The sequence below is a fragment of the Triticum aestivum genome, chromosome 3D, assembly GCF_018294505.1.
Source record: "Triticum aestivum cultivar Chinese Spring chromosome 3D, IWGSC CS RefSeq v2.1, whole genome shotgun sequence".
Classification (NCBI taxonomy): domain Eukaryota; kingdom Viridiplantae; phylum Streptophyta; class Magnoliopsida; order Poales; family Poaceae; genus Triticum; species Triticum aestivum.
The window spans coordinates 547,502,700-547,529,143 of record NC_057802.1 but is presented as its reverse complement, the minus strand read 5'-3'; the positions used below and the strand labels follow the sequence as shown (position 1 = coordinate 547,529,143).

Genomic DNA, 26,444 nt, shown 5'->3' with positions numbered 1-26,444 from the left:
CTAGCTTGTCATAGCGATTAGGGCAACTAGGAGCCCAATGATCAGGATCCCCACATGACAAACACCTTTCTTCTTGTCATTCTTCTTCTTGAAGTTCGTGTGTTGCACAGCCTTGTTCTTCCCATCAAACTTTGCTTTACCATAAAACTTGCCCTTGTTCTTGAACTTGTGGGGCTAGAAGTTCTTCTTCTGTACCAGATTGGCACTAGATCCTCCCTCAATTCCTCGAGCACGTGTGTCCTTTGCTCTCGCCTTTTCTTCCACATCAAGAGTGCCAATGAGATCCACGAAGGAGGAAGCTTAGTGATGATACCTCCGGCAACAAACTTGTCTGGTAGCATACAACTGAAGTGCTCAAGTTCTCTAGCAAATTGAAAGTGCGTTATATCGACTAGAGGGGGGTGAATAGGCGATTTTTATAAATTCTTCACTGAGGAATTTGTGGGTGAGGAAATTCCTTAGCGAAGAACTACTTGCAGCGGAATAAGTACTCACAAGTATGCATAGCAGAGCACAAGCATAGTCATCATGATGAAATGAAAACACGCACAGAGTACAGAAAGTGTAAACACAGGATAACACAGGATGAAGACAAACAGACTGAGGAAATTGAACTGAGGAAATTGAGAAAGTCTTCAGTCAAAGTCTTCAAACAGAGATATGAGCTATTGAACAACACAGGAATGAGAAAATGAAAGAGTTGAGGAAATAGAACCAGTTGGGTTGGTGAAGACAATGATTTGGTAGACCAGTTCCAACTGCTGTCTCAGTTGTACGTCTGGTTGGAGCGGCTAGGTATTTAAACCTGAGGACACCCAGTCCCGGACACACAGTCCTCACCGTATTCTCCTTGAACTAAGGTCACACAAACCTCGTCCAATCACTCGTGGTAAGTCTTCAGGTGACTTCCAAACCTTCACAAACTCGGTCACTCGGCGATCCACAATTTCCTCTTGGATGCTCTAGACCATGACGCCTAACCGTCTGGAAGAAGCACAGTCTTCAAAGGTAACAAGCGTCGGATCCACGCAGGATCAATCTCTTCAGTGATGCTCAATCACTTTGGGTTTGTAGGTGTTTGGGTTGATGATTTTCGCTCAAAGTCCTCGGAGGATGGGACGCTCTCAAATGACAAGTGTCAGTTTCTTTCGGAGCAGCCAACCAGCTAGTGGTTGTAGGGGGCGGCTATTTATAGCCTAGGGAGGAGCCCGCATGATAAGACATAAATGCCCTTCAATGATATGCCGTTAGGTGGGTAGATATTTTGGGACAGCTGGCTCCTAGCACAGCAACGGTCGGAAATTTGAGGTTCAAATTCCTCAGGGCTATCATGTTCCTCACTGTGTAGGCAATCCGCACTGGCGAATTCCTAACTCCTCAGTCAGAACAAATTCCTCAGAGACCAGAAGAACTTCGTCTCTGCCACTGAAGAATATGACTGAGCTGTATGAAATTTCCAATGGGTTCACTCAAAGGGATTGGTAGGTGTAGGATTTTGAGTTGAGCATCACATGGAAATTTTTCCTTAGTATTTCCTCGACCCCCTTTAACAGTACGGTGTTTCCTATGACTCAAGAAAGAGAAAATGAAACTACGAAAACAAAAGTCTTCATGCTTCATATTCCTCAAATGAATACCAAGTCTTCAAGGTCACACCAATTTCTTCACTTTCAAAGTCTTCAGAAAGTCTTCAGAAATCCAAAGTCTTCAGTTGAAGAACTTCATTTTTAGGGGTCAACTTTCTCTGTAATTATCAAACTCCTCATAGACTTATAGATCTGTGTACACTCACAAACACATTAGTCCCTTAACCTATAAGTCTTCAATACACCAAAATCACTAAGGGGCACTAGATGCACTTACACAAATGACTGTATCTCATGAGCTTGCTCAACCACGGAGCGCTCTTCAATCATCCTGTAATCATAGAATTGCTCCATGATGTACAGCTCAGTGCCAGCAACCGGAGGGTAGCAGTGGTGGCCTTACTTGGACTCGAGCGGCGGCGACCTACTGTGTTCTACTCTTCCTTGTTTTCTGTGTGGCGCGGCCTCGTTGGCCACGGGGCGGGGCCTCGGCGGAGCCGGCGATGTCCTCTATCTCGTTGTCGGCGGGCGGCGCCTCGGCGAAGCGGGGGAAATCCTCCCTCTCATTGCCGGCAGGGTGGGGCCTCGGCGGAGCCGGCGGTGTCCTCTGCCTCGTTGTTGGCGCCGTGGGGCCTCAGCGGAGCAGGGCCTCGTCGACGCCAGCGGAGCGGGGACTCGTCGGAGCCGGCATTGTCCTCTGCCTCGTCCTCGGTCTCGCCAAACAGCGCCTTGCCCGCTTCATCGCCCTCTTTGTAGGCGGCCGCAGCCTCCGCCACCCGCATGCGGTACCGCTAGTGCTCGAGGCGGCCCTCGCGGGCGGAGCGGTACGAGTCAAGCAGCGCCTCCTGCTTCGCCCGCTCCGCGGCGATCTGCTCCTCTGCCTGCAGGTGCTCCTGGAGGAGATGGTGGTTGTAGGCGGCGTCGGCCTGCGCCTCCCGGAACTGCTCCTCACGCTTCTGCCTCACCATGTCCATATATTGGGCATGGGCCTTGCCGATGGTCATGGTGCAATGCACCGGCGAGGATGGCACGGAGGAGGGGGTTGGCGCCGGATCATCGACTACCATGTTCTCCATTGGGGCGTCGTCGTCCTCCGGCTGCCTGCCGGCCAGCCAGTCGGCAGCAATGGCTGCCATCTCCTTGTGGTCCGTCGTCCGCCCGTCCCGAAGAGCGCTGGAGCGCGAGGAAGCCATGGTGGGCAGTAGTGGTGTGGACAGGAGAATAGGAACGGATGCGGATGACTGCGGCTATGGCCGGCGCAGCAGTTTATATAGCAATGGTGGGCGGCGGAGGGACGGACATGTGGCGCCGGAGTAGCTGCCTCGGCAACCGCGTATCATTAATGTGGGCGGCAGAAGGACGGACGGACGGCACTTGTGTCGTTTGAAGGCGGAGCAATCGCATGCACCGGGAAGCGGGGCGGGCGGCGCTGACTGTTTCGGGCGGAAAGCGCGCGGGGGCGAGGGAGGCGGTCTGGGTGGGCCAGGGCAGTCAGACTCGTGCTTGGCAGCGGGTCGGTCCAGCAGCCGGACATGCTGGCTCGCCAGCTACCTCGCCGAGCTGAGCAACGACAATCAGACAATGGACGTAGCTTCCGACCAGGAGCCGGCTCCACTGTCCAAGCCGGTTCATGCCGTGTTCACCATAGAGCAGGTGCGGCCGCACTTCGACGCCCTAATGGTGGAAGAGCTACCAGCGCAGGAGGACCTGTGCTGCAACCTCCGTCTCCTCAACGAGCACCGGTGAACAAGCGAATGACAATGTCGTCGCGGACATGTGGCCCTATGATCCTGGCTTCCCGAATGAGCAGCGGGCGCTGTATTAGACCATCCGTAGGGCCCGCGAGGCCCTCTCCGTCGTCCTTCTAGTTGTTGCGCTCGCCGTGGCGCCGCCGTCTCGCGTTGTCAACATGGTCAACGGACATGAGGATGAGGAGATGACTTTACTTGGAGAGGATGACAGTGGGGACCCACCAGGGCGATAGCCGCACGTACGCAAGTGCCTCCTTATTAGTATATAAAACTATAATTTTTTTGTTTCCTCATGGTTTCCTGACATCATGGTCCCACACCATTGTCAACCTATGTAGTCAATAAACCAGAGAATTGCACAAGAAGCGGCCGACAGCTGGGACCAAGCAGCTCGAGCAGTATTTTGTGTTTTTGAGGTGTGAGCACTGTAGAGTTTTTCTTGAGCGACGTTTAGCCCAGATATTAATTTTTCTCCTCTGAACAACAACGAAAACATCGCTGCAGCTATTAACTAGGCGGGCTGTGGCCCGTCTAGCCCAGGCCAGATATCCAACCCAGATATTAATTTTTTTCAAGCTGAAAATGGCTAGCCCAGCTATACTTTTTGTAGGAATACCCAGGCAAGGTCAAGTTGTTATTCTCCGCCCCGCTGGGCTGCAAATCTTTCCTAGGAGGGATGCATTAGGCTTAACAAGAAAATGGGCTTTAAGAAATAATAAATGGGATGTAATTATAAAAACTGGGCAGTAACTATAAAAAATGCACCAAACACGTAATTACTTTATAAAATATTATTTTTGGATATTGAAAATTTTAATTTCATTAATTGTTGCGAGCACAATGTTTCGTTGGATTTTTACGTATATTGAAATTGTATTTAATCTGACTAGAAATTTTGGGATAAAAATATTTCGGATGCCGTCAAAATGTGGGAAATTTTATTGAATTCTGTTTTGAACGGTTGGTTGAAATGGGCTGTACTTTTAACAAACTGTAAATGGGTTATAGTAAATTCCATTAGAATTCAAAAATTGGCTGCACATTCTTACAAATCTCAAATGGGCTATAAGTTCTCTGCCACACACTTGTGGCCTTACTAAGTTGACGCGTCCCCTAAAAAAAAGAGTTGACGCGTATGCAAGGCTTTGTCAACTTATAGTCAACAAACGGTTCTAGCAGCAGTTGCGTTTGGATGTCCATCCAACGAATGCCGTGCTTCTTCTTCAATCTCGCATATTCTAGCTTCACCCGCCCAAAAAATGATTCCTCCCCCTGACATCTGGGGCTCACCATTTTGGAAGCTGACCTGTGGGCCTACTAAGTTGACCGTACCAAGGGCTTTGTCAACTTAGTCAATATAAACGATTCTAGATGCAGTGACCGTACGATGTTCATCCAACGGCCATCGTGCTTCTTCAACCTCTGGTCTTTTTGCTCCAGCCGCCCAAAGCAGCGCCGGTCGTGCCGCCAGCTCCGGCCTCCCGTGGCCAGCTGTGCTGCCACGGAGGCCTCACCGCCCCCTACTACTCCCACCGCTGGCCAGGCCATCCCTCCACTCACCCACACCCCCTGTTATTCTGTGGCAACGACAGCCTCACACCGCGGCCGAACCAGTGAACCCTCGTACTCCTCTCCGTGTGGGTATCCACTGCCGCGTCTTCGCCGGCTCCGCGTCATCCCCTTCCTAGGCCTCACCGTCGTCCACCGCCGTGGTGCTCTCGGCGTGGCGTGGTCAATGTGGTCAACGACCAACTTCTATCGGAAGAGTACTGTACGTGGAGAGGCTGACAGCTGGGTCCACGACCGCAGCAAGGAAGTGCCTCCTTATTACGCGCAAAATAATTATTCCTCCACCTGACAGCGGGGACCACCGGACGGGCCACCGTATTTCGCGAAAAAACATTTCCCCTGACTGCTGGGACCCACCAGCTACATCTTCGCACGCAAGGAAGTGCGTCCGGGCAAACAAAAAAACGATTCGCCCCCCTGACTGCTGGGACCCACCAGCTACATCTTCGCACGCAAGGAAGTGCCTGACAGTCGGGACCCACCTGGTCGAAGCGTACGTAGCGTTGTCATTCTGGTCGCGAACGTGTACGTACATACTGGTCGATGTAGAGGCGTGCACGTGTCGTAGTAGAGGCGCGCACGTAGCATGTACACGTACGTACAGCGGCCAGGGTGCAAGAAAGTAAATACGGCCACGTACGTACATACGGGCGGGGTCTCGAACGCCTACTCGCGCGTACGTATGGCCAGGGCTCGTGTACATGGCTGGGTCGGAACGGAGAAACAGCGTCGTCGTCGTGTTCATGGGGAGCCAACCAGCTGGGTCGGAACGGAATGCGTCGTCGTGTTCATCGGCAGGGCTTGGACGGAACAGCCGATGGAAACGAGGCCTGGCGTACCGCAGAACAGAGGAAACGGCCTTGTGTTCGACTGGCCACGTTCGAAACGGGATCCTGTTCATCGGGAGGGGTCTGGAGTACCGCAAAACGGAGGAAACGGACCTCCTACGGTCGAAACGGGGGTCCTGTTGATCAGGAGGGGTGTGGCGTACCGCAAAACAGAGGAAACAGACTTATGTTGGAGCGCTACGGTCGAAACGGGGGTCCTGTTCATCGGGAGGGGTGTGGCGTACCGCAAAACGGGACTCCACGGGATACTGTTCATCTCCACCGTCGACCCCCTCCAGCCTCCACGGGATACTGTTCATCCACCGTCGACCTCCTCCAGCCTCCACCTGCGACTGTTCATCCACGGGCTCCTGTTCATCTAGCCTCCACCGTGCGCTACTCCACCGGCTACTGTTCAACCAGCCCTCTCCATGGGCTCCTGTTCAACCACCCCTCCATGGGCTACTGTTCATCCAGCCCACCACCGTCTACTGTTCATCCAGCCCTCCACGGGGTGGTCCTGTTCATCCAGCCCTCCACGGGGTCCTGTTCATCCAGCCCCAACCGGCTCGATCGATCGGGGTCCTGTTCATCCAGAGGCAACACCACGGGGTCCTGTTCATCCACCCCCACCGGGAACTGTTCATCCAAACCCCCCCAGCAACGCTCACTGTTCATCCAGAGGCAACACCACGGGGTCCTGTTCATCCACCCCCATTGGGAACTGTTCATCCAAACCCCCCCAGCAACGCTCACTCTTCATCCAGAGGCAGCATCGATCGGCTTCAGTTAGCAGCAGTAGCGAAGGAATCGCTCGATCGGGTTCAGTTAACAGCCATCGATCGATCGCTCGGGTTCAGTAATGCGTAGCCTGCAGTGCAATCGCTCGGGTTCAGTTAGAGCCCAACGCCTCACACCCACGTGCGTGCGTGTACGAGAGAAACGCGCATCGCTCGGCCCCGACCACCCACCGTAACCGGGAACACCCTGATATTTTCCTTGCCCTCGCTTCAACCACGATTTTTCCGTCATGGACGGACCAAAGAATGTCATGCAACTGTGCCTCCGGCCCGCCCAGGACGAAAAGCCCATTTTCTGTCATGATTTTTTGTCATAGAAGTAGGAGCCCACCACATTTATGATGATACCGGGTTTTGTCACAATTATCGTCATAGAAGTGTCATAAGTATGACAGAAAAAATTCGTTCGGCCCAAAATGTCACGGATGTGTCTTTTTTTTGTAGTGAGATATGGGTATATCTACTTAATGAAACACAAGTCTGAAACATTTGAAAAGTTCAAAGAATTTCAGAGTGAAGTGGAAAATCATCGTAACAAGAAAATAAAATTTCTACGATCTGATCGTGGAGGTGAATATTTGAGTTATGATTTTGGCCTTCATCTCAAACATTGTGGAATAAATTTCACAACTCACGCCACCTAGAACACTAAAGCATAATGGTGTGTCCGAACGTCGTAACCGTACTTTAGTGGATATGGTGCGATCTATGATGTCTCTTACCGATTTACCACTATCGTTTTGGGGTTATGCATTAGAGACAACTACATTCACGTTTAATAGGGTACCATCTAAATCCGTTGAGACGACACCATATGAACTGTGGTTTAGCAAGAAACCTAAGTTGTCATTTCTTAAAGTTTGGGGTTGTGATGCTTATGTGAAAAAGCTTCAACCTGATAAGCTCGAACCCAAATCGGAGAAATACGTCCTCATAGGATACCCAAAGGAAACTGTTGGGTGCACCTTCTATCACAGATCCGAAGGCAAGATATTCGTTGCTAAGACTGGATCCTTTCTAGAGAAGGAGTTTCTCTTGAAAGAAGTGAGTGGGAGGAAAGTAGAACTTGATGAGGTAATTCTACCTTCTCCCGAATTGGAAAGTAGTCCATCACATAAATCAGTTTTAGTGATTCATACACCAATAAGTGAGGAAGCTAATGATAATGATCATGAAACTTCAGATCAAGTTACTACCGAACCTCGTAGGTCAACCAGAGTATGGTCTGCACCAAAGTGGTACGGTCACCCTGCTCTGGAAGTCATGTTACTATACCATTAGGAACCTACGAACTATGAGGAAGCGGCAATGAGCCCAGATTCCGGGAAATGGCTTAAGGCCATGAAATCTGAGATGGGATCCATGTATGAGAACAAAGTATGGACTTTGATTGACTTGCCCGATGATCGGCGAGCCATTGAGAATAAATGGATCTTCAAGAGGAAGACGGACGCTGATAGTAGTGTTATTATCTACAAAGCTCGGATTGTCGCAAAAAGTTTTCGACAAGTCCAAGGTTTTGACTACGATAAGATTTTCTCACCCGTAGCGATGCTTAAGTCTGTCCGAATCATGTTAGCAATTGCCACATTTTATGAAATCTGGCAAATGGATGTCAAAACTACATTCCTTAATGAAATTCTGAAAGAAGAGTTGTATATGATGCAACAAGAAGGTTTTGTCAATCCTAAAGGTGCTAACAAAGTGTGCAAGCTCCAGCGATCCATCTATGGACTGGTGCAAGCATCTCGGAGTTGGAATATACGCTTTGATAAGGTGATCAAAGCTTATGGGTTTATACAGACTTTTGGTGAAGCCTGTATTTACAAGAACGTGAGTGGGAGCACTACAGCCTTTCTGATAAGTATATGTGAATGACATATTGTTGATCAGAAATGATGTAGAATTTTTGGGAAAGCATAAAGGAGTGTTTGAAAGGATTTTTTCAAAGAAAGACCTCGGTGAAGCTGCTTACATATTGAGCATCAAGATCTATAGATATAGATCAAGACGCTTGATAAGTTTTTTCAATGAGTACATACCTTGAAAAGTTTTTGAAGTAGTTCAAAATGGAACAGTCAAAGAAGGAGTTCTTGCCTGTGTTGCAAGGTGTGAAGTTGAGTAAAGACTCAAAACCCGACCACGACAGAAAATAGAAAGAGAATGAAAAGTCATTCCCCATGCCTGAGTCATAGGTTCTATAAATTATGCTATGCTGTATACCAGACCTATTGTGTACCTCACCATGAGTTTGGCAAGAGGGTACAATAGTGATCCAGGAGTGGATCACTAGACAGCGGTCAAAATTATCCTTAGTGGAATAAGGACATGTTTCTCGGTTATGGAGGTGACAAAAAGTTCGTCGTAAAGGCTTACGTCGATGCAAGCTTTGACACTGATCCGAATGACTCTAAGTCTCAATCTGGATACATATTGAAAGTGGGAGAAATTACCTAGAGTAGCTCCATGGAGAGCATTGTAGACATAGAAAATTGGCAAAATACATACGGCTCTGAATGTGGCAGGCCCGTTGACTAAACTTCTCTCACAAGCAAAACATGGTCACACCTTAGTACTCTTTGGGTGTTAATCACATAGCGATGTGAACTAGATTATTGACTCTAGTAAACCCTTTGGGTGTTAGTCGCATGGAGATGTGAACTAATCACATAAAGATGTGAACTATTGGTGTTAAATCACATGACGATGTGAACTAGATTATTGACTCTAGTGCAAGTTGGAGACTGAAGGAAATATGCCCCAAAGGCAATAATAAAGTTGTTATTTATATTTCCTTATATCATGATAAATGTTTATTATTCATGCTAGAATTGTGTTAACTGGAAACTTAGTACATGTGTGAATACATAGACAAAACAGAGTGTCCCTAGTATGCCTCTACTTGACTAGCTCGTTAATCAAAGATGGTTAAGTTTCCTGACCATAGACATGTGTTGTCATTTGATGAACGATATCACATCATTAGGAGAATGATGTGATGGACAAGACCCATCCATTAGCTTAGCATAATGATCGTTTAGTTTTATTGCTATTGCTTTCTTCATGACTTATACATGTTCCTCTAACTATGAGATTATGCAACTCCCGAATACCGGAGGAACACCTTGTGTGCTATCAAACGTCACAACGTAACTGGGTGATTATAAATATGCTCTACATGTGTCTCCGAAGGTGTTTGTAAGGTTGGCATAGATCAAGATTAGGATTTGTCACTCCGTATATCAGAGAGGTATCTCTGGGCCCTCTCGGTAATGCACATCACTATAAGCCTTGCAAGCAATGTGACTAATGAGTTAGTTACGGGATGATGCATTACAGAACGAGTAAAGAGACTTGCCGGTAACGAGATTGAACTAGGTATGATGATACCGATGATCGAATCTCGGGCAAGTAACATACCGATGACAAAGGGAATGACGTATGTTGTTATGCGGTTTGACCGATAAAGATCTTGGTAGAATATGTAGGAGCCAATATGAGAATCCAGGTTCCGCTATTGGTTATTGACCGGAGATGTGTCTTGGTCATGTCTACATAGTTCTCGAACCCATAGGGTCCGCACGCTTAACGTTCGATGATGATTTGTATTATGAGTTATGTGTTTTGGTGACCGAAGTTTGTTCGGAGTCCCGGATGAGATCACGGACATGACAAGGAGTCTCGAAATGGTCGAGAGGTAAAGATTGATATATTGGAAGGTAGTATTCGGACACACGAAGGGTTCCGGAGTGTATCAGGTACATATCGGAGTACCAGAGGGGTTACCGGAACCCCCCGGGGAAAGATATGGGCCATAGGAGGGAGGCTAACCAGCCCACAAGGGGCTGGTGCGCACCCCACAAGGGAGGAGGCCGAATAGGATTAGGGAAGGGGGCGGCACCCCCCTTTCCTTCTCCTACTCCCTCTCCTTTTCCCCTTTCCTCCTCCCGGAGAAGGAAAAAGTGGGGGGCGAATCCTACTAGGTCTGGAGTCCTAGTAGGACTCCCCTCTCCCTAGCGCACCCCTTGGTGGACGGCCTCCTCCTCCCCTCCTTTATATACGGGGGCAGGGGGCACCCCAAAGCACAACAGACAATCTCTTAGCCGTGTGCGGTGCCCTCCTCCATAGTTTACCACCTCGGTCATATCGTCGTAGTGCTTAGGCGAAGGCCTGCACCGGTAACTTCATCATCACCATCGCCATGCCGTAGTGCTGACGGAACTCTCCCTCGTCCTCAACTGGATCAAGAGTTCGAGGGACGTCATCGTGCTGAACGTGTGCTGAACACGGAGGTGTCGTACGTTCGGTACTTGGATCGGTTGGATCGTGAAGACGCTCGACTACATCAACCGCGTTACTAAACGCTTCCGCTTTTGGTCTACGAGGGTACGTGGACACACTCTCCTGTCTCGTTGCTATGCATCTACTAGATAGATATTGCGTGATCGTAGGAATTTTTTTGAAATACTGCGTTCCCCAACACGGAATACTCGGATTAAACTTGACGAGCCTAGCATATGCAGATATGGCCTCGGAACACTGAGACCAAAAAGTCAAACGTGAATCATATAGTAGATATGATCAACATAGTGATGTTCACCACTGAAAACTGCTCCATGTCACGTGATGATCGGACATGGTTTAGTTGATATGGATCACGTGATCATTTAGATGACTAGAGGGATGTCTATCTAAGTGGGAGTTCTTAAGTAATATGATTAATTGAACTTTAATTTATCATTAACTTAGTCCTGATAGTTTTGGCATATCTATGTTGTTGTAGATCAATGGCTCGTGCTACCGTTCCCTTGAATTTTAATGTGTTCCTAGAGAAAGCTAAGTTGAAAGATGATGGTAGCAACTACACGGACTGGGTCCGTAACTTGAGGATTATCCTCATTGCTGCACAGAAGAATTACGTCCTGGAAGCACCATTAGGTGCAAGGCCCGCTGCAGGAGCAACTCCGGACGTTATGAACGTCTGACAGACTAAAGCTGATGACTACTCAATAGTTCAGTGTGCCATGCTTTACGGCTTAGAATCGGGACTTCAAAGACGTTTTGAATGTCATGGAGCATATGAGATGTTCCAGGAGTTGAAGTTAATATTTCAAGCAAATGCCCGAGTTGAGAGATATGAAGTCTCCAACATGTTCTATAGCTGCAAGATGGATGAGAATAGTTCTGTGAGTGAACACATACTCAGAATGTCTGGGTACCATAACCACTTGACTCAACTGGGAGTTAATCTTCCTAATGATAGTGTCATTGACAGAGTTCTTCAATCACTTCCACTAAGCTATAAAGGCTTCGTGATGAACTATAATATGCAAGGGATGGAAAAAACAATTCCCGAGCTCTTTGCGATGCTTAAAGCTGCGGAGGTAGAAATCAAGAAGGAGCATCAAGTGTTGATGGTTAACAAGACCACTAGTTTCAAGAAAAAAGGGCAAAGGGAAGAAGGGGAACTTCGAAGAATAGCAAAGAAGTTGCTGCTCAAGGGAAGAAGCCCAAGTCTGGACCTAAGCCTGAAACTGAGTGCTTCTACTTCAAAGGGACTGGTCACTGGAAGCGGAACTGCCCCAAGTATTTGGCGGATAAGAATTATGGCAAAGTGAAAGGTATATTTGATATACATGTTATTGATGTGTACCTTACTAATGCTCGTAGTAGCGCATGTGTATTTGATACTGGTTCTGTTGCTCATATTTGCAACTCGAAACAGGGGCTACGGATTAAACGAAGATTGGCTAAGGACGAGGTGACGATGCACGTCGGAAATGGTTCCAAGGTCAATGTGATCGCCGTCGGCACGCTACCTCTACATCTACCTTAGAGATTAGTTTTGGACCTGAATAATTGTTATTTGGTGCCAGCGTTGAGCATGAACATTATATCTGGATCTTGTTTGATGCGAGATGGTTATTCATTTAAATCAGATAATAATGGTTGTTCTATTTATATGAGTAATATTTTTTCTGGTCATGCACCCTTGATGAGTGGTCTATTTTTGTTGAATCTCGATCGTAGTGATACACATATTCATAATATTGAAGCCAAAAGATGCAGAGTTAATAATGATAGTGCAACTTATTTGTGGCACTGCCGTTTAGGTCATATTGGTGTAAAGCGCATGAAGAAACTCCATGCTGATGGGCTTTTGGAATCACTTGATTATGAATCACTTGATGCTTGCGAACCATGCCTCATGGGGCAAGATGACAAAGACTCCGTTCTCCGGAACAATGGACCGAGCCACTGACTTATTGGAAATAATACATACTGATGCATGTGGTCCGATGAGTGTTGAGGCTCGCGGCGGGTATCGTTATTTTCTGACCTTCACAAATGATTTGAGCAGATATGGGTATATCTACTTAATGAAACATAAGTCTGAAACATTTGAATAGTTCAAAGAATTTCAGAGTGAAGTGGAAAATCATCGTAACAAGAAAATAAAGTTTCTACGATCTGATCGTGGAGGTGAATATTTGAGTTACGAGTTTGGTCTTCATTTGAAACAATGTGGAATAGTTTCGGAACTCACGCCACCTGGAACACCATAGCGTAATGGTGTGTCCGAACATCGTAACCGTACTTTATTAGATATGGTGCGATCTATGATGACTCTTACCGATTTACCGCTATCGTTTTGGGGTTATGCTTTAGAGACGGCTGCATTCACGTTAAATAGGGCACCATCTAAATCCGTTGAGACGACAACATATGAACTATGGTTTAGCAAGAAACCTAAGCTGTCGTTTCTTAAAGTTTGGTGCTGCGATGCTTATGTGAAAAAGCTTCAACCTGATAAGCTCGAACCCAAATCGGAGAAATGTGTCTTCATAGGATACCCAAACGAAACTATTGGGTACACCTTCTATCACAGATCCGAAGGCAAGATATTCGTTGCTAAGAATGGATCCTTTCTAGAGAAGGAGTTTCTCTCGAAAGAAGTGAGTGGGAGGAAAGTATAACTTGATGAGGTAATTGTACCTTCTCCCTAATTGGAAAGTAGTTCATCACATAAATCAGTTCCAGTTATTCCTACACCAATTAGTGAGGAAGTTAATGATGATGATCATGAAACTTCAGATCAAGTTACTACCGAACCTCGTAGGTCAACCAAAGTACATTCCGCACCAGAGTAGTACGGTAATCCTGTTCTGGAAGTCATGTTACTAGACCATGATGAACCTACGAACTATGAGGAAGCGATGATGAGCCCAGATTCCGCGAAATGGCTTGAGGCCATGAAATCTGAGATGGGATCCATGTATGAGAACAAAGTGTGGACTTTGGTTGACTTGCCCGATGATCAACAAGCCATTGAGAATAAATGGATCTTCAAGAAGAAGATTGACACTGACGGTAATGTTACTGTCTACAAAGCTCGACTTGTTGTGAAAGGTTTTCGACAAGTTCAAGGAGTTGACTATGATGAGACCTTCTCACCCGTAGCGATGCTTAAGTCTGTCCGAATCATGTTAGCAATTGCCGCATTTTATGATTATGAATTTTGGCAAATGGATATCAAAACTGCATTCCTTAATGGATTTCCTAAAGAAGAGTTGTATATGATGCAACCAGAAGGTTTTGTCGATCCTAAAGGTGCTAACAAAGTGTGCAAGCTCCAGCGATCCATTTATGGACTGGTGCAAGCATCTCAGAGTTGGAATATACGCTTTGATAGTGTGATCAAAGCATATGGTTTTATACAGACTTTTGGAGAAGCCTGTATTTACAAGAAAGTGAGTGGGAGCTCTGTAGCATTTCTAATATTATATGTGGATGACATATTGTTGATTGGAAATAATATAGAATTTCTGGATAGCATAAAAGGATACTTGAATAAGAATTTTTCAGTGAGAGACCTCGGTGGAGCTGCTTATATATTGGGCATCAAGATCTATAGAGATAGATCAAGACGTTTAATTGGAATTTCACAAAGCACATACCTTGATAAAGTTTTGAAGAAGTTCAAAATGGATCAGTCAAAGAAAGGGTTCTTGCATGTGTTAGGTGTGAAGTTGAGTCAGACTCAATGCCCGACCACTGCAGCAGATAAAGAGAAAATGAAAGTCATTCCCTATGCCTCAGCCATAGGTTCTATCATGTATGCAATGCTGTGTACCAAACCTGATGTGTGCCTTGTTATAAGTTTAGCAGGGAGGTACCAAAGTAATCCAGAAGTGGATCACTGGACAATGGTCAAGAACATCCTGAAATACCTGAAAAGGACTAAGGATATGTTTCTCATTTATGGAGGTGACAAAGAGCTTGTCATAAATGGTTACGTCGATGCAAGATTTGACACTGATCCGGATGACTCAAAGTCGCAAACCGGATACGTATTTATATCGAATGGTGGAGCTGTAAGTTGGTGCAGTTCCAAGCAGAGCGTCGTGGCGGGATCTACGTGTGAAGCGGAGTACATAGCTGCTTCGGAAGCAGCAAATGAAGGAGTCTGAATGAAGGAGTTCATACCCGATCTAGGTGTAATACTGGAGCAATTGCCTTGGCGAAGGAATCCAGATTTCACAAGAGAACCAAACACATCAAGAGACACTTCAACTCCATCCGCGATCAAGTCAAGGAGGGAGACATAGAGATTTGCAAAGTGCATACGGATCTGAATATTGCAGACTCGTTGACTAAGCCTCTTCCACAAGCAAAACATGATCAGCACCAAGACTCCATGGGTGTTAGAATCATTACTATGTAATCTAGATTATTGACTCTAGTGCAAGTTGGAGACTTAAGGAAATATGCCCTAGAGGCAATAATAAAGTTGTTATTTATATTTCCTTATATCATGATAAATGTTTATTATTCATGCTAGAATTGTATTAACCGAAAACTTAGTACATGTGTGAATACATAGACAAAACAGAGTGTCCCTAGTATGCCTCTACTTGACTAGCTCGTTAATCAAAGATGGTTAAGTTTCCTGACCATACACATGTGTTGTCACTTGATGAACGGGATCACATCATTAGAGAATGATGTGATGGACAAGACCCATCCGTTAGCTTAGCATAATGATCGTTAAGTTGTATTGCTATTCCTTTCTTCATAACTTATACATATTCCTCTAACTATGAGATTATGCAACTCCCAAACACCGGAGGAACACCTTGTGTGCTATCAAACGTCACAACGTAACTGGGTGATTATAAAGATGGTCTACAGGTGTCTCCGACGGTGCTTGTTGGGTTGGCATTGATCAAGATTAGGATTTGTCACTCCGAGTATCGGAGAGGTATCTCTAGGCCCTCTCGGTAATGCACATCACTATAAGCCTTGCAAGCAATGTGACTAATGAGTTAGTTACGGGATGATGCACTACGAAACGAGTAAAGAGACTTGCCGGTAACGAGATTAAACTAGGTATGATGATACCGACGATCGAATCTCGGGCAAGTAACATACCGATGACAAAGGGAATAACGTATGTTGTTATTGCGGTTTGACCGATAAAGATCTTCATAGAATATGTAGGAACCAATATGAGTATCGAGGTTCTGCTATTGGTTATTGACCGGAGATGTGTCTCGGTCATGTCTACATAGTTCTCGAACCCGTAGGGTCCGCACGCTTAACGCTCGATGACAATTTGTATTAAGAGTTATGTGTTTTAGTGACCGAAGTTTGTTCGGAGTCCCGGATTAGATCACGGACATGACGAGGAGTCTCGAAATGGTCGAGCGGTAAAGATTCATATATTGGAAGGTAGTATTCGGACATCGGAATGGTTTCGAGTGGTTCGGGTATTTTACCAGAGTACCAAGGGGTTACCGGAACCCCCCGGGGGAATTAATGGGCCTACATGGGCCTTAGAGGAGAGAGAGGAGGGCCGCAAGGGGTGCCCCCCCCCATGGCAGTCCGAATTGGACTAGGGGAGGGGGCGGCGCCCCCCTTTCCCTCTCCCTCTCCCTCTCCTTCGTTTTCCCTCCGGTGAAGAAAGGAAAAGAGGGGGGTCTGAATCCTACTAGGACTGGGAATCCTAGTAGGACTCCCCCCTTGGTGTGCCCCCTCCTGGCCGGCCGCCTCCTCCTCCCCACCTTTATATACAGGGGCAGGGGGTACCCCTAGGCACATCGATTGTTCTCTTAGCCGTGTGCGGTGCCCCCCTCCACAGTTTACTCCTCCGGTCATAGCATCGTAGTGCTTAGGCGAAGCCCTGCGCGGATCACATCACCATAACCGTCACCACGCCATCGTGCTGACGAAACTCTCCCTCGACCCTCTGCTGGATCAAGAGTTCAAGGGACGTCATCGAGATGAACGTGTGCTGAACTCGGAGGTGTCGTATGTTCGGTACAAAGATCGGTTGGATCGTGAAGACGTTCGACTACATCAACCGCGTTAAACTAACGCTTTCGCTTTCGGTCTGCGAGGGTACGTAGACACACTCTCCCCTCTCGTTGCTATGCATCTCCTAGATAGATCTTGCGTGATCGTAGGAAATTTTTTGAAATTGCATGCTACGTTCCCCAACACTTCATAGTTCGTAGGTTCGTCATGGTCTAGTAACATGACTTCCAGGACAGGATTATTGTACCACTCTGGTGCGGAACGTGCTCTGTTCGACCTATGAGATCCAGTGGTAACTTGATCTGAAGTTTCATGGTCATCATCATTAGCTTCCTCTCTAGTTGGTGTAGGCATCATGGGAACGGATTTCTCTGATGTGCTGCTTTCCAAATTGAGAGAAGGTACAATTACCTCATCAAGTTCTACTTTCCTCCCACTCACTTCTTTTGAGAGAAACTCCTTCCCTAGAAATGTTCCACTCTTGACAACAAAGATCTTGCCTTCGGATCTGTGGTAGAAGGTATACCCAATTGTTTCCTTAGGGTATCCTATGAAGACGCACTTCTCTGATTTGGGTTCGAGCTTATCAGGTTGAAGCCTTTTGACATAAGTGTCGCAACCCCAAACTTTAAGAAACGACAGCTTAGGTTTCTTGCCAAACCATAGTTCATACGGTGTTGTCTCAACGGATTTAGATGGTGCCCTATTTAACGTGAATGCAGCTGTCTCTAATGCATAACCCCAAAACGATAGTGGTAAATCGGTAAGAGACATCATAGAACGCACCATATCCAATAAAGTACGGTTAGGACGTTCGGATACACCATTACACTGTGGTGTTCCAGGTGGTGTGAGTTGTGAAACAATTCCACATTGTTTTAAATGCAGGCCAAACTCGTAACTCAAATATTCGCCTCTGCGATCAAATAGTAGAAACTTTATTTTCTTGTTACGATGATTCTCCACTTCACTCTGAAATTCTTTGAACTTTTCAAATGTTTTAGACTTGTGTTTCATCAAGTAGATACACCCATACCTACTCAAATCATCTGTGAAGGTCAGAAAATAACGATACCCGCCGCGTGCTTCAACACTCATCGGACCGCGTACATCGGTATGTATTATTTCCAATAAGTCATTTGCTCGCTCCATTGTTCCGGAGAACGGAGTTTTAGTAATCTTGCCCATGAGGCATGGTTCGCAAGTATCAAATGATTCATAATCAAGTGATTCCAAAAGTCCATCTGCATGTAGTTTCTTCATGCGATTTACACCAATATGACCTAAACGGCAGTGCCACAAGTATGTTACACTATCATTATCAACTTTGCATCTTTTGGCATCAATATTATGAATATGTGTATCACTACGATCGAGATTCAATAAACCATTCACATTGGGTGTATGACCATAGAAGGTTTTATTCATGTAAACAGAACAACAATTATTCTCTGACTTAAATGAATAAATGTATTGCAATAAACATGATTTAATCATATTCATGCTCAATGCAAACACCAAATAACATTTATTTAGGTTCAACACTAATCGCGAAGGTAGAGGGAGTGTGCGATGGTGATCATATCAACCTTGGAATCATTTCCAACACACATCATCACCTCGCTTTTAACTAGTCTCTGCAACTCCTCTTTCGAGTTACTAATCTTAGCAACTGAACTGGTATCAAATACCTGGGGGTTACTACGAACACTAGTAAAATACACATCAATAACATGTATATCAAATATACCTTTGTTCACTTTGCCATCCTTCTTATCCGCCAAGTATTTGGGGCAGTTCCACTTCCAGTGACCATTTCCTTCGCAGTAGAAGCACTCAGTTTCACGCTTGGCTCCAGCTTTGGGTTTCTTCACGGGAGTGGCAACTTGCTTGCCATTCTTCTTGAAATTCTCTTTTTTTCCCTTGCCCTTTTTCTTGAAACTAGTGATCTTGTTAACCATCAACACTTGATGCTCTTTCTTGATTTCTACCTTCGCCGATTTCAGCATCGCGAAGAGCTTGGGAATTGTTTTTGTCATCCCTTGCATATTATAGTTCATCACGGAGTTCTAATAGCTTGGTGATAGTGAGTATAGAACTCTGTCAATCACTATCCTATCTGGAAGATTAACTCCCACTTGATTCAAGCGATTGTAGTACCCAAACATTTTGAGTACATGCTGACTGGCTGAGCTATTCTCCTCCATCTTGTAGGCAAAGTACTTGTCAGAGGTCTCACACCTCTTGACACGGGCATGAATCTGAAATACCATTTTTTAGCTCTTGGAACATCTCATATGCTACATGGCGTTCAAAACGTTTTTGAAGTCCCGGTTCTAAGGCGTAAAGCATGGCGCACTAAACTATCAAGTAGTCATCATATCGAGCTTGCAAAATGTTCATAACATCTGCATCTGCTCCTGCAACAGGTTTGTCACCTAGCGGTGCATCAAGGACATAATTCTTCTGTGGAGCAATGAGGACAATCCTCAGATCACGGACTCAGTCCGCATCATTGCTACTATCATCTTTCAACTTAGATTTCTCTAGAGACATATCAAAAATATATAGGAGCTATATAGCTAGCATTGATCTACAACATAGATATCAAAACTATCAAGACTAAGTTCATGATAAATTAAGTTCAACTAATCAAATTACTAATGAACTCCCACTTAAATAAACATCCCTCAAGTTTATCTAAGTGATACATGATTCAAATCAACTAACCCATGTCCGATCATCACGTGGGATGGGGTAGTCATCAATGGTGAACATCTCTATGTTGATCATATCTACTATATGACTCATGTTCGACCTTTCGGTCTTCAGTGTTCCGAGACCATGTCTGTACATGCTAGGCTTGTCAAGTTTAACCCAGGTATTTTGCAAAACTGTCTTACACCCGTTGTATGTGAACGTAGAGTCTAGCTATCACACCCGATCATCACGTGGTGTCTCGAAACGACGAACTGTAGCAACGGTGCATACTCAGGGAGAACACTTATATCTTGAAATTAAGTGAAGGGATCATCTTATAATGCTACCGTTGTTCTAAGCAAAATAAGATGCATAAAGGATAACATCACATGCAATCAAAATATGTGACATGATATGGCCATCATCATCTTGTGCTTTTGATATCCATCTCCAAAGCATCGTCATGATCTCCATCGTAGCATCGTTGTGTCGAGGTCGTCACGCCAACTATTGCTTCTACAACTATCGTTAATGCATAGTGATAAAGTAAAGTAATTACATGGCGCTTGCACTTCATACAATAAAGATACAACCCTAAGAGTCTTGCCGGTTGTCGATATTACAAAACATGATCATTTCATACATCAACATATATCACATCATATCTTAACCATATCACATCACAACATGCCCTGCAAAAACAAGTTAGACGTCCACTACATTGTTGTTGCAAGTTTTACGTGACTGCCGGGCTTCTAGCAAGAACTATTGTTACCTACGCATAAAACCACAACGGTGATTCATCAAGTTTGCTGTTTTAACCTTCTTCAACGACCGGCCAGAGTCAAATTCGATTCAACTAAAGTAGAAGAAACAGACACCCGCCAGCCACCTTTATGCAAAACTAGTTGCATGTTAGTCGATGGAACCAGTCTCATGTGCGTGGACATGTTAAGGTTGGTCCGGGCCGCTTCATCCCACAATACCGTTGAATCAAAATAAGACATTGGTGTTAAGCAGTATGACTATCACCGCCCACAACTCTTTGTGTTCTACTCGTGCATATCATCTACGCATAGACCTGGCTCGGATGCCACTGTTGGGAAACGTTGCATGGAAAACAAAAAAAATTCTACGCTCACGCAATGATCTATCCATAGAGATGCATAGCAACGAGGGGGGAGTGTGTCTACGTACCCTCGTAGACCGTAAGCGGAAGCGTTTAACAACGCGGTTGATGATGTCAAACTTTTTCGCACTCCAACCGATCAATTACCGAACGCACGACACCTCCGCGTTCTGCACACGTTCAGCTCGGTGACGTCCTCCGCCTTCTTGATCCAGCAAGATGGCGAGGTAGTATATGAGTTCCGGCAGCACGGCGGCGTGGTGACGGTGATGGTGATGCAATGTCCGCTGGGCTTCGCCTAAGCACTACGAAAATATCACTAAGGGAGTAAACGGTGGACGGGGGCGCCCCACACGGCTAAGACAATGTTGTGTCCTTGTGTGGCGCCCCCTCTCCATATATATAGGTGGGGGAGGGGAGGGAGCCAGGGCGCGCCCTAGGGCTGGCCGCCGGCCACTACGGCTCCTGCATTGCCCTGAGCCCCCCCCCCCCCCCCTCCATGTATTCCCCAAGGGGGAAGGAAAGAGGGGGAGAGGGAAGGAAGGGGGGACCTAGTCCCCTCTTTCCTTCTCTCCCTAGGGACGGCCACCTATAGGAGGCGCATCAGCCCCTTGTGGGCTGGTGTGTTCCCTCACTTGGCCCATTAAGCCCATTACTTTGCCGGGGTTGCCCGGAACTCATTCCGGTGAGCCGACAAGTACCTGGTATCACCTGAAACACTTCCGGTGTCTAAATACCATCGTCCTATATATCAATCTTTACCTCTCGACCATTTCTAGACTCCTCGTCATGTCCGTGATCTTATCCGGGACTCCGAACAACATTCGATCACCAAATCATATAACTCATATAACACTATATTGTCAACAAACGTTAAGCGTGCGGACCCTACGGGTTTGAGAACTATGTAGACATGACTGAGACACCTCTCCGGTCAATAACCAATAGCGGAACCTGGATGCCCATATTGGCTCCTACATATTTTACGAAGATCTTTATCGGTCGAACCGTTATGACAATATACGTAATTCCCTTTGTCCATCGGTTGTTACTAGCCCGAGATTTGATCGTCAGTATCTTCATACCTACTTCAATCTCGTTATCGGCAAGTCTATTTACTCGTTCCGTTATACATCATCCTGCAACTAACTCATTAGTCACTTTGCTTACAAGGCTTCTTATGATATGTATTACCGAGAGGGCCCAGAAATACCTCTTCAATACTCGGAGTGACAAATCTTAACCTTGATCTATGCCAACTTAACAAACACCTTTGAAGATACCTGTAGAGCATCTTTATGATCACTGAGTTACGTTGTGACGTTTGATAGAACACAAGGTACTCCTCCGGTATCCGGGAGTTGCACAATCTCATAGTCGAAGGAATATGTATTTGACTTGAAGAAAGCAATAGCAATAAACTGAACGATCATTATGCTAAGCTAATGGATGGGTCTTGTGCATCACATCATTCTCCTAATGATATGATCCAAATGACAACACATGTCTATGGTTAGAAAACCTTAACCATCTTTGATCAACGAGCTAGTCTAGGTGAGGTTTACTAGGGACACGGTATTTGTTTATGTATTCACACATGTATTTAAGTTCCGATCAATACAATTCTAGCATGAATAATAAATTTTTATCATGATTTACGAAATATAATAATAACCAATTTATTATTGCCTCTGGAGCATATTTTCATCGGTCCAACCCCCGCGCATAGGCTACGCTAGTCAGGGGTGCAGCAGGGACGACGGCGGCGACTACACCCGGTTCTATAGGCTCCTCGACATGTAGAAGGCGGTTGGCGGCAGTGGCTGGGCGTAGTTGGCGTTTTTAGTTTGTATTTTTAAATTTTTGTACAAATATCAATGAAATTGCCTAGTTTAGATGAAATTGTGTCATGTTTGGCCGATTTTATGTTTTAATAAACGGCGTCTGGGAACGACCTATGGGCGATGGCTGGAACCCAATCGGCCCCACGCCAAAATTATTGCCGGTTCATCCCAGACGGCACTATTTCAAGCTCATGGGAGCCGAACGGCTGAAGATGCTCTTAGCTTTGACACGATATATCTGTCTGTCCATAATCGAATCCGCTGGCTGACTAACCAACTGCGGCGACACAGATGTCATGCACGTATTCTCGACGCTTCCGCGCAATGCCAACTTCATCGAGCACACCAGCCGCCTCGGCTGGAAGGAGTGAGCACTCTTCCTTCTTCCCCACCCCCGGCGATCGATATTTATATATGAGCTGGAACTGACGGCCCGCGGCGAGTGATTGTGGCATGATCGTGGACCCGAGGCTAGGACATCTTCTCTTCTACGCGTCCACCCGGCGGGAGCTGCCGACGGCGTTCAAGCTGCACACGGGGTCGCTGACGCGGGACTTGGCCGAGTACGTGGTGAGGTGTACGCTGCTCATGTACTACGCCAACTTGGTGTCGTCGCCGGAGGGCTACTTCCAGACGGTGCTCTGCAACGCGCCGAGGTTGGTTGCGTGCCCACCGTGACCAACCACGATCCGATCTCCACCACATCCAGTGGGAGTGGGACGTGCCGCCGCGGCAGCACCCGCACGCGCTTACGCTCGGGGACATGGGCCGCATGGTGCGCAGCGACGCGCGACGACCCGGTGCTCGACGCCATCGACGCCCGGCTGTTGAGCGGGCGCGGCACGGCAGCGGGAAGGCTGCTGCGGGGATGTTTGAACGCAGGGAGTAGGCCAAATCATGTTAGTCTTCTGAAAATACTCCACAACGCAGGGAGTACAAAGATGTGATATCGACGGGATTATACAGCCACACGTCGACGTGACAAGTCGCCGCCAGCGAGTTAATCTTCTGGAAATTCAAAGATGCAGAGTAGCATAATACTACACCGCGAGGTGAACATCTCCAATTGCCTTCCCAGTTCCCGCCGCCGCCAACGACGACGCTTTGCCCCATTGGCTCATTTGCTCGGTTCGATATGACCAGCAGTAGCACGCTCACTGTTACCAAATCGCCGCCGGCGCTCATCCCGCCGGCGGGGCCCACTCCCCGCGGCACACTCTCGCTCTCCTCCATCGACAAGACCGTCGCCGGCTCCGGCTTCGTGTGCCTTATCCAGGTGTTTTCCCCTCCCTCGCTCTCCGCCGCCCGCAGAGACCTGGGCGCCGCCGCGGCCGTGGCCGCAATGCGTGATGGATTCGCGAGGGCGCTTGTACCGTACTACCCAGTGGCCGGACGAATCGCCCCAAGCGGCCTCGCGGTGGATTGCACCGGCGAGGGCATCTGGTTCGTGGAGGCCGCCGCGAGCTGCGTGCTCGCCGACGTGGACGGCCTCGAGTGCTGCCCGCTTCCCATCCCACAGCAGCTCCTCCTCCCGCGCCCTCCCCCCGGCGAGAAGCTCGACGGCCTCATCTTCATGGTCCAGGCGACGAGGTTCACCTGCGGTGGCTTCGCCGTCGGGATCATCTTCAGGCACGCGGTGTTCGACGGGCAGGGGGCGGCGCAGTTTCTGACGGCGGTCGGGGAGCTAGCGCGGGGGCTCAAGGCACCGTCGGTAGCTCCGGTATGGGACCGCGACACGATCCCAGACGCCCCGAGCCCGCTGCCGGGGCAGGTCACGGAGTTCAGGCTCGTGACCCAGGTGGCCGACATCTCGGCGGAGAGTATCGCGCGCGTCAAGGACGAGTTCAAGCAAGCTTCCGCGGCATCGACGGGGGAGGTTTGCTCCACCTTCGACGCGGTGACGGCCATCGTGTTCAAGTGCCGCACGCTGGCGCTGGCGTCGGCGCTCCCAGACGACGACGCCGAGGTCCGGGTGGCCTTCGCTGTCAGCACCCGTCGCCTTCTCCGCGGCGTGCTGCCGATACCGACGGTGGAGGGATACTACGGCAACTGCGTATTCCTGGCGTGCGTCGCTAGGACGGGCAAGGCCGTCCGGGAGGCGGCGCTGGCGGAGGTGGTCGGCGCGGTACGGGAGGCGAAGGAGGCGGTCCCCGCTCGGTTCGCGGGCTGGATGCGCGGCGTCGAGCAGTACGACGTGCCGCCGCTGGACTACAGCACGGTGACGTTGTCGGACTGGAGCCGTCTCGGCTTCGACGAGGTGGACTACGGCTTCGGCGCGCCCGGATACGTGTGCCCGCTCAACGACCACAACAACTTCATCGTGCAGCTCCACTACGTCAGGCCGCCACCGCCCAGGCGTGGAGGCGTCCGGGTGGTCCTCCGCTGCGTCGAGGAGCCTCATGCGGCCGCTTTCGCCGTCGAGCTCGCCAAGTTCGCCTAGATGATCATTTGCTTCCCGTTTCTTGGTCATGTCCGTCCATTAATGTGACACTGCGCAGTTGCGTTTCACGGTGTTTTAATAAAGGGAGTACCTAGAACTCATCTAGATGAGACGTAATTTGATCTCATTCACGTGGAAAACAAGATCGGATACAACCCATGTTAGCACACATATCTTATAGCATCACATCCAATGACTATAAAAGGTGAATGAGACCAAATTAAATCTCATCTAGATGAGTTTTAGCAAAACAGTTTAATAAAATGGAAACGTATTGCATTTCCTTCAAAAAATAAAGGATTTTAAACATGGCCCATTGAACGTTTTTTTAGGGTAAATTACGTGTCGAGCCTGACGGTAAATTCTGGCATGTTTAGTTTTTACCAGGATTTGCCGCTACTCGTAATTTGCCATCTGAGAATGTTCGATTTGCTATGCTCAAAAATCTGAAGTTAGATTTTTAGCATTGAGTACATATCTTGTGAAAACCATACATTCAGTGGAAACATGGAAACTTCATCTTGGTCCGTTGGATAAAGAATGTGTGTTGCCTGATGAAAAGCTGTACAAATTGCAAATTTGCCCTCTGAAAATGTTCGATTTGCAATGGTTAAAGAATCTGACGTCGGATTTTGGGCATTTTTTATAATAAATTAGAAACAGATGCGCGTGGATGAGACACGTGACCACATTCTCTGTCGATGCAGAGGCTCAATTTCAACGAGAAGCAATTGGGGTATCATGGAAACCAACTGGCTTTCTGGATTTACATTCTCTCTCTTTTTTTGCGTGGTAAAACATGTCTCATTTATATCATAAAAATCAAAGTACAAGTCATGTAAAGACTGACATAACAAAACTGAAATGATAGCAGAACATCTCTGAGTTTGACACCAACGCCCGTCATCTATCTCCGACACCACTACAGCAGCCACCAACGAGAAAAATAACGGATCACCATCGCTAAGGCGACGAGAGTACTGTACGACCGCCTCCGACGTGGCCGCCTCCTCCCTTGCCCGTTGCGTCTTGCGGCGGGCAGCGCGCGCCTCCAATTCAAGCGTGGGCGTCCTTGGCGCCGGTGGAGCGGCCATTAAAACCCATTGATGCCTTGCCAGAGCAGCGGCCGGAGGGGGAAAGGTCGACGGAAGGGCGGCGCGGAGTGAGCTGCCCGCGCGATGCTGCACGCGGAGCAGGAAGGTCCAACTCCGACGAAAGCACTGCGGCGGCGGGCAACAGGCGACACAACATATCCAGAACTGCCACCCTTGTCCACCTGCGGTTCGGAAGTGCCACCCTTGTCTCCAATATGTTCCATAAGAGATTCAGTTGGCAGATTTCTTCATCATGCCTCAAACTAGAGCACAATGTCGTTTCATGTTCTTCTTGAGTTTGAGGGAGTATTAGGACTGTTACTCTTGTGTATCATGTAGGAGTATATGTTAGTTTAGACCCATACTCTTGTATATCTCACCGCAAAA

General features: G+C 47.4%; 1 protein-coding gene and 1 pseudogene across 1 annotated transcript; both read left to right on the top strand.

Moving 5' to 3' along the window:
- The first annotated feature begins 22,636 nt into the window (after nt 1-22,636).
- On the top strand, nt 22,637-23,412 carry LOC123076478 (beta-glucuronosyltransferase GlcAT14A-like; annotated as a pseudogene).
- Nucleotides 23,413-23,558: 146 nt separating this feature from the next.
- On the top strand, nt 23,559-25,168 carry LOC123075306 (acyl transferase 4). The gene has a single exon (XM_044497946.1). The coding sequence runs from the start codon at nt 23,659-23,661 to the stop codon at nt 24,961-24,963; it is 1,305 nt and encodes a 434-aa protein (XP_044353881.1). The 5' UTR covers nt 23,559-23,658; the 3' UTR covers nt 24,964-25,168.
- Nucleotides 25,169-26,444: the final 1,276 nt, after the last annotated feature.

Coding starts and splice junctions, on each gene's coding strand:
- LOC123075306 (XM_044497946.1), top strand. CDS start 23,659: ATGACCAGCAGTAGCACGCTCACTGTTACCAAATCGCCGCCGGCGCTC.